The following is a 13,941-nucleotide window of genomic DNA, read 5'->3' on the forward strand; positions in this document are numbered from 1 at the left end:
GCTTGATAAGACCCTTATTCATCATCTGGAATCGTTTAAAGCCCTTTAAACAGTTTGCAGTTTGTACTGAAACTGTCTTTTGGACCTTGAACCATTTGGTTACCAGTAAAGTGCATTATATGTCAAAAAATCCTGAAATGTTTTCATCAAAAACCTTCATTTCTTTTCGAATGATGAAAGAAAGACATGGACATCTTGGATTACATGGAGGTGAGTAAATTATCAGCAAAAGTTTTTTTTAAAAGTGACTCTAAAACTACTCCTTTAATGTATATTCAAGTAATGTAAAAAAAATCTCTTTATGCCAAATTCCTCTTTGCACACAAGTCTGACCTCTATCTACACCAGGGTTATTATCGTTATCAAACTAATCATTAAAATTCTATTATCATAATTAAAACTATTAAAACATTTCTGTTAATTGAAACATAGCTGAAATAAAATAAATACAAGATGAAAACACTTTAACTAAATGAAAATGTCAAATGATAAAATAATAGATTAACCTAAAATAAAACACAATTTCAAATAATTCATGATGTATTGTAAACGAAGTTTTAAAATGATGTCACTGAATAAAATATACAAGTAACGCTCATGAGAGGGAATATCCAACTCTTCTAAGCTCATTTTAAAATATCTGCTCTCCTCATTTGTCATTCGTTATGCCCTGTCTATTCTCTCCTTTGCTCTGGGAACATCAGAATAATAGGTTCTCTACTAAGGTTTGTATTTTGCTAACAATCCCCTTACAGCCAGTCTCATTTACAATAATACTCAATAGAATGATCCAACCAGAAGTGTCAACATCCCTGCGTGAACCCAAACAAACATTTCTGGAACAGCATATCCATCCATCTAAACCTGATAAGTAATGCCCAGACTGTCCATTAGCTTTTAATACTTTTCACATGATGTAATAAGTGGTGCTTAGAGCTTAAGGGTTTTTAGAACTGGAAAACGCTTTGAGTGGCGTACACTGTGGACCATGGACTATCGACAGGGGAATGAAATGGCTCGACGCCAATGGCTGGTACTTTGTTGTAGGCTGTTGCCAGATGAGTTGGGGGGGCTTTTTGTAGGACATTTGAGGGTTATTCATTATTTAGCCCTCATGGTTGAAAGATTGATGAGGAACACGCCTTTCTTTCCTGCCTTAAGAGGCTGCTAAGTCCCAAGAACAGAAGTGTGAATTATTCAAAAGAGCGAGAGAAAGGCAGGTAAAGGAAGGGTGAGAAGAGGGGAGGGCAGAGCAACCCCTCGCAGATGTTTGTACAAGGCCCTGCAGTCTCCAACAAGCCTGCATATAAAACCTTCTGGCTCTCGAGTTAGTCTTGGTCTGGACCCTGTGGACATGCAACTACACCTGACCTCCACTCAGAATGGTTCCTATCCAACATCTCCAAAGGTTCAGTTTTACAAAGCAGGGGGAAATTGCCTCTGCGGAGGGTAAATAATTGGGAACCATACTTGGCTTGGAAAAAGCATGCAGTTTGTATTATGCATACATTATGAGACATCGTGCATAAAAAGGTGAAAAACAAATGCGTGATGTTAGTTGTCATGCCCGGAAGTGTGATGCAGTATCAACATGAGTCGAAATTGAGATTTACAGTACAGAACATTCCCTATTCTGTACTACATTTCTCAAAAATGACTGCATGCATACTGCATCATCTTCCTATGAGGGCAAAGGAGAATCAAAATATGTTAACTTCAGTTCAAACTTTAACTCCTTACAGCTTGTTCTTTCGTTTCTGATACTTAGTCACCATGTCTTGTAAACTGGAGGTAGGAGGGGAATGAAAAACAAACAGAAGAAATAAGTGAGTTTCAAGTGGAAACTTAATAAACATGAAAACAACAATGGCTGTAAAAAAAAAAAAATAAAAAAAAAAATAAAATAAACAAGAAGTCATGGTCTTAAAAACACAGATTGTAATTGAATATTTATCATGTCTGGTGTAAACGTTTTCTAGCGCTACATGTTCCTCAAGATGTTTACCCAGAATGCTGACCTTCTGCTCTGCGTAGTCCATTATGTAAGTGTAAGCACGGCACTATTTACTGTTATTAGGATGACTGGAGTTCTTCCACGCACATAAGCGAGCAAATAAACTTGGCTCTGCGCAGTAAGGTCACTAATAGAAGCAGAGCGGCGTGGAATGAGGGTGAATGAAGATGACTTCCTCTGACAGATGAGACCAACTACATAAAAAAGGAGCTCCAAATTATGTGCGGCAGTTTTCAAGGCATAAATATTTAAGAGAGTGTGAATAAGAGATGACTGAGACTGAGACTGGATCACTGATTGCCATCTCCAAAAGCTCTGTGAACAGCGCATTCATCCAGATGGTGTCTTCTCTCTCTTTCTATTTCTTTTTTACCTACTTACGCGCATGGAGAAGCTCTCCTGAGGTTTGCATTAAATAAAGAGTCCTCAGAGCAGCAAGTGTTACCTGTTGATGAGATCCTCATTGTCATCACTCTCCATCTCATCCTCGATAGCAGCCTGGAGATCTCCGATCCTCTTGAAGGCCAGCTTGAGGTCCGCCTGGAGACTCTGATTGGCTGCTTCCAGACTCTCAATATCCATTTCCTAATGAGACAGGATTAAATTAACAGCCTAACTAATGAGGTTCTCATTTCTGTCTTTTTCTATATTTAGATTACCTTTGCTACAGTCATCTGATGCTCACTTAATGTTAATGTTAAAAACATTATTCATTTAATATTTAACACTGATAAATCTAATCTTCAATGAATCTCAACTTAATATCCATACTTCATACTGTACATTATAATGTTAAAAATGCCTAAATGTTTTTTGAAGACAAAATAGTATAGAATTGCAATATGGACGTTATTAATATATTATTAAAATAATAAGCGGTTAGTCTGTATTAGACAGAATTTCAATATTACAGCATCCTTAGTATTTAGTGATATATTATTTATATATTTATTTTGTAATTGACTATAAAATACAATTCTGCATTCACCTACCATTGTGACAAAGAGCCCTCATAAAACTGATGTCAAAATGCACACCATTTTTTAGAATATCATTGTTTTCTGCAGTATTAAAATCTTAAGAGGTTTAATCAAACCAGTTAACTAGAAGGAAGCTTTATGTCCACATATAGTCGCAATTCAGCTTTCATCATACGCTTAAATGGATAGCTCACCCAAAAATGTAAAATCTGTTAGAATTTACTCACTCTAATGTGGTTCCAAACCTGTAAGACTTGCTTTCTTCTGTGGATTTTTTTAGGCTCCAATATTGTTTTGTTCCCAACGTTCTTCAAAATACTTTTTTTATAATTATTTTATGTTCCTTTCAGAAGAAAGGAAGTTAAACCGGTTTGGAATGACATGAAGGAGAGTAAATGATGACATAACTTGAATTTTTGGGTGCACTATCCCTTTAAGACACTTCAGAATGAGAAAATCAGTAAAGCAGAACATGAGATCAGGCCCCTCACCAGCTCGTGTTTCTTGCGGCTGGCTTCTGATTCCTTCTTAGCCAGTTCGGCCATCTCCTCCTTGATGTCTCGAATCTGCCTGAGGAGACGCTTGTTCTGCTCCTTCTCTCGGTTCTCGCTGGCACTGCGTTGGTCTCTTTCCTCAGTCAACTTCTCGAGATTCTCTTTCAACCTCGCTACAAGACTCTGAAGAAGATGCAATCATTTATTTACCACATACATGCAGCAATGACATGCACTATCGCTTAAGTGTTTCTGAACCCACTGTGGTTGTTTACCAAATCTAGCAAGTCTAGCGCTGATGTATGCAAGATTGTCAAGCTATGCATATGGTGTGAAACTCCAAATAACTTCCATAGCAACTTATCTGTGATTTTTCACACCAAAGGTGGGCTGCACACTGGCATGGAAACAGAAATATCTGCATATTAAGAAAACAGAGATTCTTTATAGCTACGGATGGGCTTGGTTTAAGCAAGCTGCCCCAAGAGATTACATTTCCCAAGCCTGTGCTGTGTTAATATGTCCAACAAATCAGTAAAAATACCGCTTTTCAAAGCGCTTCTGTAGACAGATTTTGCTGTGGGCGCAGTAGACGTTCGTAATTTGTGCAGAGTGCCAATTGTAATTTTGCAGGTGAGCAGGAGCATCCAACAGACATGAACGGTGAAGAGGACTGGCTGCTGGAAAATGTCACGTAAGGAGCAAAAAATCCATCAAATCAAACAAAACAAAACACTGAAATAATGTGCATTAGAGAAAACACATTTTAATTACGCTAGCTGTGTACAATGCAAAAGCAGATGACCTGCCACCTCCAGCAGCAAAATATATCACACATGAAATGAAATGTAGATTTCCTCTCTAAAAGGGGGGCTGACTCTGTCAATTTGAAAAACACAGAGAGGAGACAGAAATAATCCACATTCAATTTGTAGTGCCTTTTTTTTGTTGAGAATTGTAAAGCACTTATTGTAGCCTACAAGGATTAAAGGTCTATAAAGTGGTGGGACAATGAGGAGAGGCCTGGAGGGTGTGTAGATTAATTTTATCCTTATCCAACACTCCAATGCCTGCACACTGACCTTTTGACACTTCCAGCACCCAGCCTACTAAGCCCACATGAGCACATGCATTCTGCCAACTTACCTCCAAGCGCTTGACCTGTGTCTTCTCGAACTCCAGCTTGGTCTCTAGCTCACGGATCTTGGCCTCCTGCCGGCTGACCAGAGACTTGTCCACCATGGACTGCTCTTGGAACTCTAGCTGACTCTGCAGGGATGTGAGCTGCCAAACACACACATACAGAGTGAGAATTCACACATACATTGAGCAAAACAAAAGCAATATGTACAGTATTTTACTGAATTCCTAACTTCTGAACAGCTGAATATAACTATTATGTGCTAAAAAAGCCCCTGCCCTCCATGGGGTGTCTTTAACGAGGCCTACCTGGTTTCAAATAGCTCTGCCGGTTAACATTAAGTAAGTCAAACCTAGTTGAAACCAATATAGAGGTTCTGATACTGAATTATACATGGTGATAGTGTTTGAATAATGGATTTGAGACCCATCTTTGAATTTCTCTTCAAAGAAATCATCCTATTATTAAAGACTCAAATGCTGAGAGGGGGCGGAGTCTGACTCTATTATTAAATAATCAAATTCCGAGGCGCGTTTTGATGGAATCTCATTAGAGTCTAAACTAAGCTGAGAGGGTGGAGTCAGACCTTGATCTCATACAAGAGTAAGCAGTTGAAAGGGTGGAGCCTGATCTTGAGATCATGAAAGAATAAACTATTCAAAGAGCAAGAGTCTGAATATTATTTCCATATTGTAATTTTCCAGTGCAAATACATTGACCTTAAGCACCTTAGCTCACCTTAAGCAGAAATGAAACAAAACAGGAGCTGATATCTGATTCACTTGCAAGTAAGAGTAACTTCGCGAATAAGCATTTCCATATGGATGCCAAAGTGAATTCACCTTCTCCTGGACGTCCTGTTTCTCCTTCATGGCCTCCTCCAGCTGGGCCTGCAGGTCACTGATCTGGGCCAGGTTCTGTGAGGACTGTTCAAGAACACACCACAGAGGGGTCAGAGTGTTCTACACACACAATAGGATACATAATCTGAACCTACAATTCCTTTATCTACTTGAAGTGATCTAAACATCATTTTGTGCTATATACATGCATGCAGACATTGGATATCTTCAAAAAAAAAAACCAAATTGTGGTTAATTCAGGAACAGTGTTGTTCGCATATTTAGTTCTTGTCCACTCTGCCTCTGCCTTTTTTGTCTTTTTTTTTTTGACATTTATATTGTATTGCATTATTTATTTTTTTTCTACTCGTATTTTTATTCTTGTATTGCATTTTATCAAAAGCCCTTATTGTTTTGTATTGCTCGTGTATTGTATTGCATTTTTACTAAAAAAGCCCTTCTAGGGACTAATGTTGTAAATTAGCTTTGGCTAAAAACATTGATACATGCATCAGATCACTATCAAAGTGTATCTATGTTATCTGTATCTGTCCCTATCTAAATAAACTATAATAATAATAATAATCCGTAAGTATGCACATTTTCTGTTTGTATTAAATATTCATATGATTGTATACTGCAAAATTCACCACAACACAAATATTTCATTGTTTAAAAAGGTGGAAAATTGGACATCCAGTATTTCAAATAATCTGCAAAATAGTGTAATAACCCTCATTTAACTGGTGCATACGGCCCCATTTACCATTTAGAAAAACAAGCAAGCGGTGCACAGTGGAAGGGGGAAATATGCATGATGGTATGTTACTTTGGTGATATATTTTACAGCACATTGCAAACCATTTAGCTGTTGACAGACACGCAATCTTATGGTCTGTTAATGACATCTCACAAAAAATGGGAGCAATAAATAGCATGTTAACATAAGCATGAGTGAAATGGAGCCTCAAATGGAATCTGAATGCCTCAAGTATGAATGTGACTGCATTTTAAAACCTGATATAGCCATAAATGAACCATAGAGTTGAAGTAAACCCAAGGGAACAGGCTGTTCCATTGGAGAGGATCTGTTTACTTAGAATCTATGGAGAGACATCACTCATCTCTACATAGCTGCCATTTCAGCATGCTGTGTTTAAAACACTCTTAATAACAATCAACCCACACACTCAAATACATGACAATCGCTCCAGCGACACTCCCATTGGCACGAACGACCAATCAAAGGCAGAAATACTAAGTGGTCCATCTGCACACACTAAATGTCGCTGTAGATTTGATTTGCATGATGGAAGCATGTTGCTGAGAAACAGCAATGAATCATACAGGACAATTTCAGATATGTTGGAATGATGTAGCACGCAATACGCTCAGTGTCAAAAAATAAATCATTGAAAGGACAACACAACTGTGAACAAAAAGGCTTGTTTTGTTTCATGCTGCTCTTGCTATGCAATAGCATTGTGATTGCTGTGAATGCTGTAACCTGTTCATTATATTCAACACAACACGCTTTTATTTTGCAGTGTGAAATAATCCCTAAATTTATAATAGTGTTTGTGTAAATCATTGTAAATCTCTGAGATCTCAATTAGACCAAATTCTCACTAGGAAGGCAGAGAGGGATATATTATTTGCAAGAAAAAGATTTTTTGAAATGGGTAATAAACCTAACCGCTTACTCGCTAGGATAGTTAAAAAATGTCCATAATAGTGTTTGTGTGTGTATGTACATATATATATTAGAGCTCTTCTAAAACCAATTGATGGTGTGTAGCTTATCATTTCCATGCAGGGATGACAATGTCAAGATTCATCGGGCTCAAATTGTGAAAGAACGGTTAGGAGGGAAGAATCTTTTTCACACATGAATTGAGACCTTAAATTCTACAATATATATATATATATATACACACACAAATTACAAAAACATTTTAAATGTACATGTAAAGACGCATCTACTCTGTGTGTGATGATGAGAGAAAAGCTCTGTACAGCTCTCTGACAGACAGAGACAGTTACCTGGGCAACGGCGGCTTTGTGTTTCTTCATGAGTTCATTCATGTCCTCCTGGTCCTCCTCCATGCGAGACTGCAGGTCATTCTTCTCTCTCTGCAAACGACTCAGCTGTTCCTCAAGCTGCACGGGAAACAAACAATAGAATGAGACATTTAGCAAATTAAAATGTAAAAGAAAAAAGTCTGAAAAGTCAAAAAAATTAAAACTGATAGAAATGCTAGACATGTTGGCAAGTTCACAAGCCATTTTACTTTCATAAAACAACGCACTTCTGGGGATATTCAGGTTAAAAAAAGTGTCTTTGGTATATGCATCAGGGACTAATTGGTTGATGTACATTAAGACTGAGGAAATACACACAAATTAACTCAATTTTTGAATAATTATTTAGGTTAAATGGACTCTTTTCACAGACTGTGATGATGTGTTTCCACATTTATCAATATCGTAAATATAGTCAATTTTTTCATATCTTTAAAATTAATAATTTAAATAAATACAAATTATAAGCTCAAATGGTCACCTTGCTCTATTCTGTGATGCGCGTTCGTGACTCTCCTGTTCGAACTTGTTTATCAAAATGAACTAATCTTTTTTCGTGTCATTTGCATCATTCAACGAACGAAATGAACGAATTGACTCGGAAAAAGATTTGTTCATTTTGGTAAACTAGTTCGAACTGGAGAGTCACGAACGCGCATCACAGAATAGAGCAAGGCGACCATTTGAGCTTATAAAACTTAAGCTTTGTTTTTTTTTATGAGCGATTGTTTCGCTTGATAAGACCGTTATTCATTGTCTGGAATCGTTTAAAGCCATTTGAACAGTTTGCACTTTGCACTGACTGTCTTTTGGACCTTGAACCGTTTGTTTACCAGTAAAGTGCATTATATGTCAAAAAATCCTGAAATGTTTTCATCAAAAACCTTAATTTCTTTTCTACTGAAGAAAGAATGACATGGACATCTTGGATGACATGGGGGTGAGTAAATTATCAGCAAAAGTTTTTTTTTTTTAAAGTGAACTACTTCCTTGCTGCTGCAAGGATGTTTCTAATACAATGGTTTCAAATACAATTATACAATGAGTAACAGCAAATCTGACATATTTCTCTCTTCTGACTGCTGTAATCAATATCTCAATATTTCTTCGCTCTTTTTTTGGAAGTCGTCGAAACGCTATCACAGATTTTATCTTTTGCTATTGGAGCAAATGGAAATATAAAAACTATTTTTGCTGTCTCCGGTTCACGGCTATAGAAGTTCAACACTACAAAAAATATTGTTGGTTTAACTTAAAAAAGTAAGTAACCTGGGTTGCCTTAAAATTTTAAGTTGATTGAACTGGAAAAAGTGAGTTAATACAATGAAAGAGATTGATTTAATCATCAGAAACTCAAAATAATGAGTTATCTGAACTACATAAATTGTTACAAAAAGTTGATTAGCCAAAAGAAAAAATGTGATAAATCTTGACAATATTTTTTTTTACAGTGAATGCACTATGACGACTTCTGCTTTCTGACCCTGAAAAAGTAAAAAGGGTCCCTTTTAACTATTTTTATTGATACAGTCAGTCAAACTCAAACCTGTGGCCTGCATGAGCACCACATCTAAACATGTCAGGAGCATGTGAGGCTAACCACTCCAACTTTAGTTCTCATTTTTAGTTTGAAACTGAAAGCCAGTCTCCTGATTCCTTAAAGAGATCATTTTCCTGTCACCTTGTTACTAAACAGTAGCTGCTTGCATTGTATAAATCCCTGAGAACACAGCACTGTCTCCCAATTAGAGAACACTTCCCTGCCTGCTCTGTCAAACAGTATCAGAGGTCTAACTCTATTCAATAATAATTACCTCAACAATACAGGCAGCTAATCTCCGAGGAGTATCTATCAAATGTTTTAGTAAAAGCAAAAAATGTAGACATCACACATTACTAATGAACTAGTGAGTATAAAAGCAGGAAATTAAATGATTTAGTAAAAAACATCCTCATGTAGACAGCTTGGGTTTTCTTTCACACACTCTTTCATAAACCAATTCAAATAAAGTTATATTAAAATTTAAAGGGCTTATATTCTACAATTTGCCCTTGTTTCCATTACATCAAACACCATATTTTTTTTAGACTTTCTGACTCAAGAACGGTTTCTATATGTAAATTACTTCTTTTATGATTGTTTAATACTGTATCTTTGAATCTGAAAATTACCTTTTTAAAATTTATGATTTTTTGAAGCAAGTAATTTTATTCCCCAAGGACACATTCATTTGACTAAAAGTGACAGTTAATTAATTTTATAATGCTTATATTATTAAGTTATAATATACAGTATAATATTACTGCTTTTACTGTATATTTGATCAAATAAATGCAGCCTCGGTGAGCATAAGAAACCTTTTAAAAACAACAACAAAAAAATCTTAATGATCCCAAACTTTGTAACGGTAGTGTAAATTGTGGTCATGATTATATGCTTGTGTTTATGACATTAAAATTACGACGATATCGATGTTTTCACATGGATTGACTTTTGCAGAAGTATGTGTACAAATTAATGAAAATCCTGTTTTCCATTATACGTTAACACAAGATATTTCCTTTTTTCTGTACAGATCCGTTCCACACCTTAAAATGGTGTCTGGCAAGTGTACTGTCTCAAATCTATGCGTCACCTTCAAATCCTCCAGTGGAAATCCATGATCTCCCAGGGGAGGGTGGGGGTGTCAGACAGACCTGAAGCTAATCAGACAGTGATCATGACCAGACCATTTATCACGCTCTTGCTAATCAATGACAATATTTAGAAGAGAGACAGTTTTAGAAATAGCCACAAAAACACTCGACTGCACCAAAACAATGCTTCAGAATGGCAACGGCTTTATGGAAGATTAAAATGTTCACTGCACCCTTCTGTCAGAGTGTCTCTTGCTCCAGAGAGCTGAGCAAATATGACAGGCGGCGATGACAAAAAAAAAAAAAAAGAAAACAATATGGAGACAGCATCAGGGGAACAGCATCTGCAGATTTTTGGCTGCATCCGTCTCTCCTGATATTGCTTCATAATACACTACAGTGAGGACACAATTACACCATTTTCTCCACGCTTAAATAATAATGAATCAATGTCAGAATTATTAAAGTGTAATGTATTTCACGGCGATACATCCTGTTCGAATTAGAGCCGGGATCGGAAACATGCCATTATGGGCGGAAATCATTTCCCCCTGGTAAATAATTGAAACGACATCCTGGCTGCCACCTATGGTGAATGAAGACAGGTGGTGTCTGTGTCTATGCATGCCTCTGACTCTAATGTAAAAGGGAAAAAAAAATCAAATCAAGAGTTATTCTTTTACCAAACACAGAAAGACTTACCGCCTGCTTGGATTTGGATATGTCGTCCATTTGTACATGGAGGTCCTCGATCTCTACTTCCATTGACTTTCGGGCCTTGACCGCAGCAGCGCATGTGAACTCTGATTCCTCGAGCTGTAAAGAGCACACATGCAAACACACATAAATGAAATGTATGTTTACTACTGGACCTCATGTTTGATGCGTTATCTACCGAGCCCAGGGGAGCTGAGAAACAGACCTGGTTCTTGAGCTGAGCGATCTCTCTCTTGCTGGGAGCGTTGTTCTTCAGGTGATCCAGCATGATCTGGGCATCAGCCAGCAAGGCCTTTGTGCGCTTCAGGTCCTTCCTCAGACGCTTCTCTGTCTCTACATCTCTGTGGCTCACCTGAAAACAAAGGACAGCTTATATTATCTTTACATGTTGTTCACACTGAAAGCTTAGGAATGATGGTTAAGTTTAGCAACTGTTACTTTGAGGAAACATACAAAAAAATACATTTTATTTTCATGACAGAACATAACCAGAAAACTTCACCAAAATAATATTTTTGTTTATGTTGGAAACGTTTTATATTTCATTTATGTACCGCAACCTTTAATTTTATGGGAGTGATTTTGAAAATCTTTAAACTTAAAAAAGACAAACCAAAGTCAATCAATAGCCTTTAATTTATGTCATGATTCTCACAAACATTATTTTCTATCATTATTTGCTGCTTGCATCCGTTGGTCTGTAGCATTTGGTATTAGAGGAAGGGACATTTTCATTACAGTTGACATTTGATTTAATGTTTACACTTAATTAGCATTTTTGGTCCATGATTTACAGAAAGATATTATTTTTTAAAATGTCCAAAAATGTCAATTTCTTTGAAAGTATTTTATGCTCACCAAGGCTGTATTTATTTGACCAAAAACACAGTAAAACTGAAATTTATTTTAAAATCATTACTACAGTCTTCAGTGTCACATGATCCTTCAGATATCATTCTAATATGCTGATTTACTGCTAAAGAAACATTTCTTATTTTCAATATTGAAAACAGTTGTGTTGAATTTTGTGGAAACGAAACCGTGATACAGTTCTCAATAAGATTATTTCTATCATGACTTTCAGATTTTCGGATGACGAACGCTCGAGCGCGATTTGAGTTTTTCCTCGAGAGATATCATGTCTTGCAAACGAGCGAAGCATGGCAGTTGATCAGTGTTCAGATGTACAAATTGAACACAAAAGTATTTTTTAGTTCCTTCATCCGAGCCTCTGAAGAAACAATGGGTTCATTTAATTTTCTCTGGAAATGCGCCAACACAACTTCCCAAAGTTTTGTATGGTCAAAACATTTCACCGACGACTGTTTCCTCAACTAGGGCCAATATAGAGCTGGCCTCGATGAACGTCTGAAAATAAATCGACCGAGCAACAATTTCTGATGTGTAGCTTAATTGTAAAAATGTATAGCAGTAGTACAAATATTCACATATAATACGTAGCTATTTAATATGTAAGCATGTCAGCCAATCACAGCAGTGGGCGGTTACACTGAATCCCACAGCAGACACGCCCCTTCAAACAGAGCGTTCAAATCACAGGCTAAAATCAGGCTAGGAAAAATGCCTTTTATTTCTAAATTATGACTATTTTATCTAAAAAAACATACTAACATTATAAGAGCAAGCCAGGAAACATTCTAAAATAATAAAATAAGCCCATGTCAGGGGACATTTAATAAAAAATATGTAATAAAAAATTAAAAAGGTATTTCATACCGCATATATTAAATCAACATATTTCAGACCTTGACTAGTTCTATATCATTTTCATGAGTGCAGTACCTGCTCCTGGGCACACATCAGCTTGGCTTCCATGTCTCTCCTCTCCCGTAAGACCTTCTGCTTTTCTTCATACTCCTCCTCCAGCTGAACCTCCATTTGCTTGAGCTGTTCACACCAGCAAAACAGTAACAGAACATCATATAAGGCATATGTGAAGTAGGTTTACCCCAAAGAGTCAATCCAATTATATACTGTCATTCCAGACAACACATTCCCTAAATGTGTCTTTAGATGCTTCTGAGCACCTTCAAGTGCCAATCAAAGGATTCGGTCGTGAGAAAGAAGGGTAATTATAGGATGCACTGTACTGGCAGCTTGATTGGTTAAGTGGAGAGGAGGGAAAGGTGAAATATACGTGAGGAAAATAAAATAGGCCCATGAATTATACATCAAAACAAAACTCAATGAGTTCAGCTTATCTGCTCCTCCGCGGCAAAGACACTCTACAAATGGGAAGTCGCTATCTGCAACAAGAGCTGCGCGCTGAACAACGGTGAATGAAAATTCTTATTCAACACATGGCCGAATATGTCTTGTTTATTTATGTTGTACAGAAAGCAAAGCGAGCTCTGCAAAAGGACTGAACATCAGCAATTAAAATGTTATAAATTGAACACAGAACAACTTCTGAAACCAATTGTAAAGTATTCAGAGCGCATTGATAGTGGTGTTAGCTGGTGACTTGCACTTAAAAGTGAAAAGTTGACTGAATGTGTTTGGGAGCTATCAGAGGCCATGCATTTTTTATGTCTTGGTTCTTCATAATTGCCATAAAAACTTAATTTTCTTGTGATTTTGAAATCATAAAAAGATTTTTTTCTGAGATAAACATAATTTTGTAGTGATCTAAACATAACAAAAAATGTTTAGTCGAGATTCTGACTAAAAAGTTCCTTTACATTTATGATATTACAATAAAATATATATATTTTTTGTTAATATAGTAATGCATTATTTTCTGGTGTATGGTGTATTTGATTGACTGTACTATAAGATTAATATTAATGTATACATATATTACTAACATTAATTAGAATAATACGATTAATATAATTATGAATACAAATATTTTGTAAATATTATTTCAAGAGCTAATATTCTCACTGCGCATTTTTTGTAAATAAAAGAAAATTAATAATAATTATACTAATAATAATAATAAACAGAAATATTTACAACCAGCTCTATAATATAATTGCACATTGAGTAAGTAAGGAAGGAAGGAAGGAAG

The 13,941-nt window shown here is 36.3% G+C and overlaps 1 protein-coding gene across 7 annotated transcripts in view; it reads right to left on the reverse strand.

Moving 5' to 3' along the window:
- The window catches only part of myo18ab (myosin XVIIIA b), a 101,835-nt gene that overhangs the window by 8,595 nt on the left and 79,299 nt on the right, over nucleotides 1–13,941 (reverse strand). For 5 of the 7 annotated variants that reach the window (XM_089121240.1, XM_089121239.1, XM_089121237.1 and 2 more), the window contains 9 exons: nucleotides 12,711–12,815; nucleotides 11,113–11,259; nucleotides 10,893–11,006; nucleotides 7,515–7,631; nucleotides 5,472–5,555; nucleotides 4,635–4,772; nucleotides 3,486–3,671; nucleotides 2,460–2,599; nucleotides 1,741–1,785 (listed from right to left, as the gene is read on the reverse strand). In XM_089121240.1, the coding sequence (XP_088977366.1) occupies nucleotides 1,741–1,785; nucleotides 2,460–2,599; nucleotides 3,486–3,671; nucleotides 4,635–4,772; nucleotides 5,472–5,555; nucleotides 7,515–7,631; nucleotides 10,893–11,006; nucleotides 11,113–11,259; nucleotides 12,711–12,815 (1,076 nt within the window). The remainder of the gene's footprint in view (nucleotides 1–1,740; nucleotides 1,786–2,459; nucleotides 2,600–3,485; nucleotides 3,672–4,634; nucleotides 4,773–5,471; nucleotides 5,556–7,514; nucleotides 7,632–10,892; nucleotides 11,007–11,112; nucleotides 11,260–12,710; nucleotides 12,816–13,941) is intronic. The other 2 variants (XM_089121241.1, XM_089121238.1) reach the window with 1 other exon arrangement.

The sequence above is a fragment of the Pimephales promelas genome, chromosome 16 (genome assembly GCF_988280905.1).
Source record: "Pimephales promelas chromosome 16, fPimPro1.hap1.1, whole genome shotgun sequence".
In the NCBI taxonomy this organism is placed as follows: domain Eukaryota; kingdom Metazoa; phylum Chordata; class Actinopteri; order Cypriniformes; family Leuciscidae; genus Pimephales; species Pimephales promelas.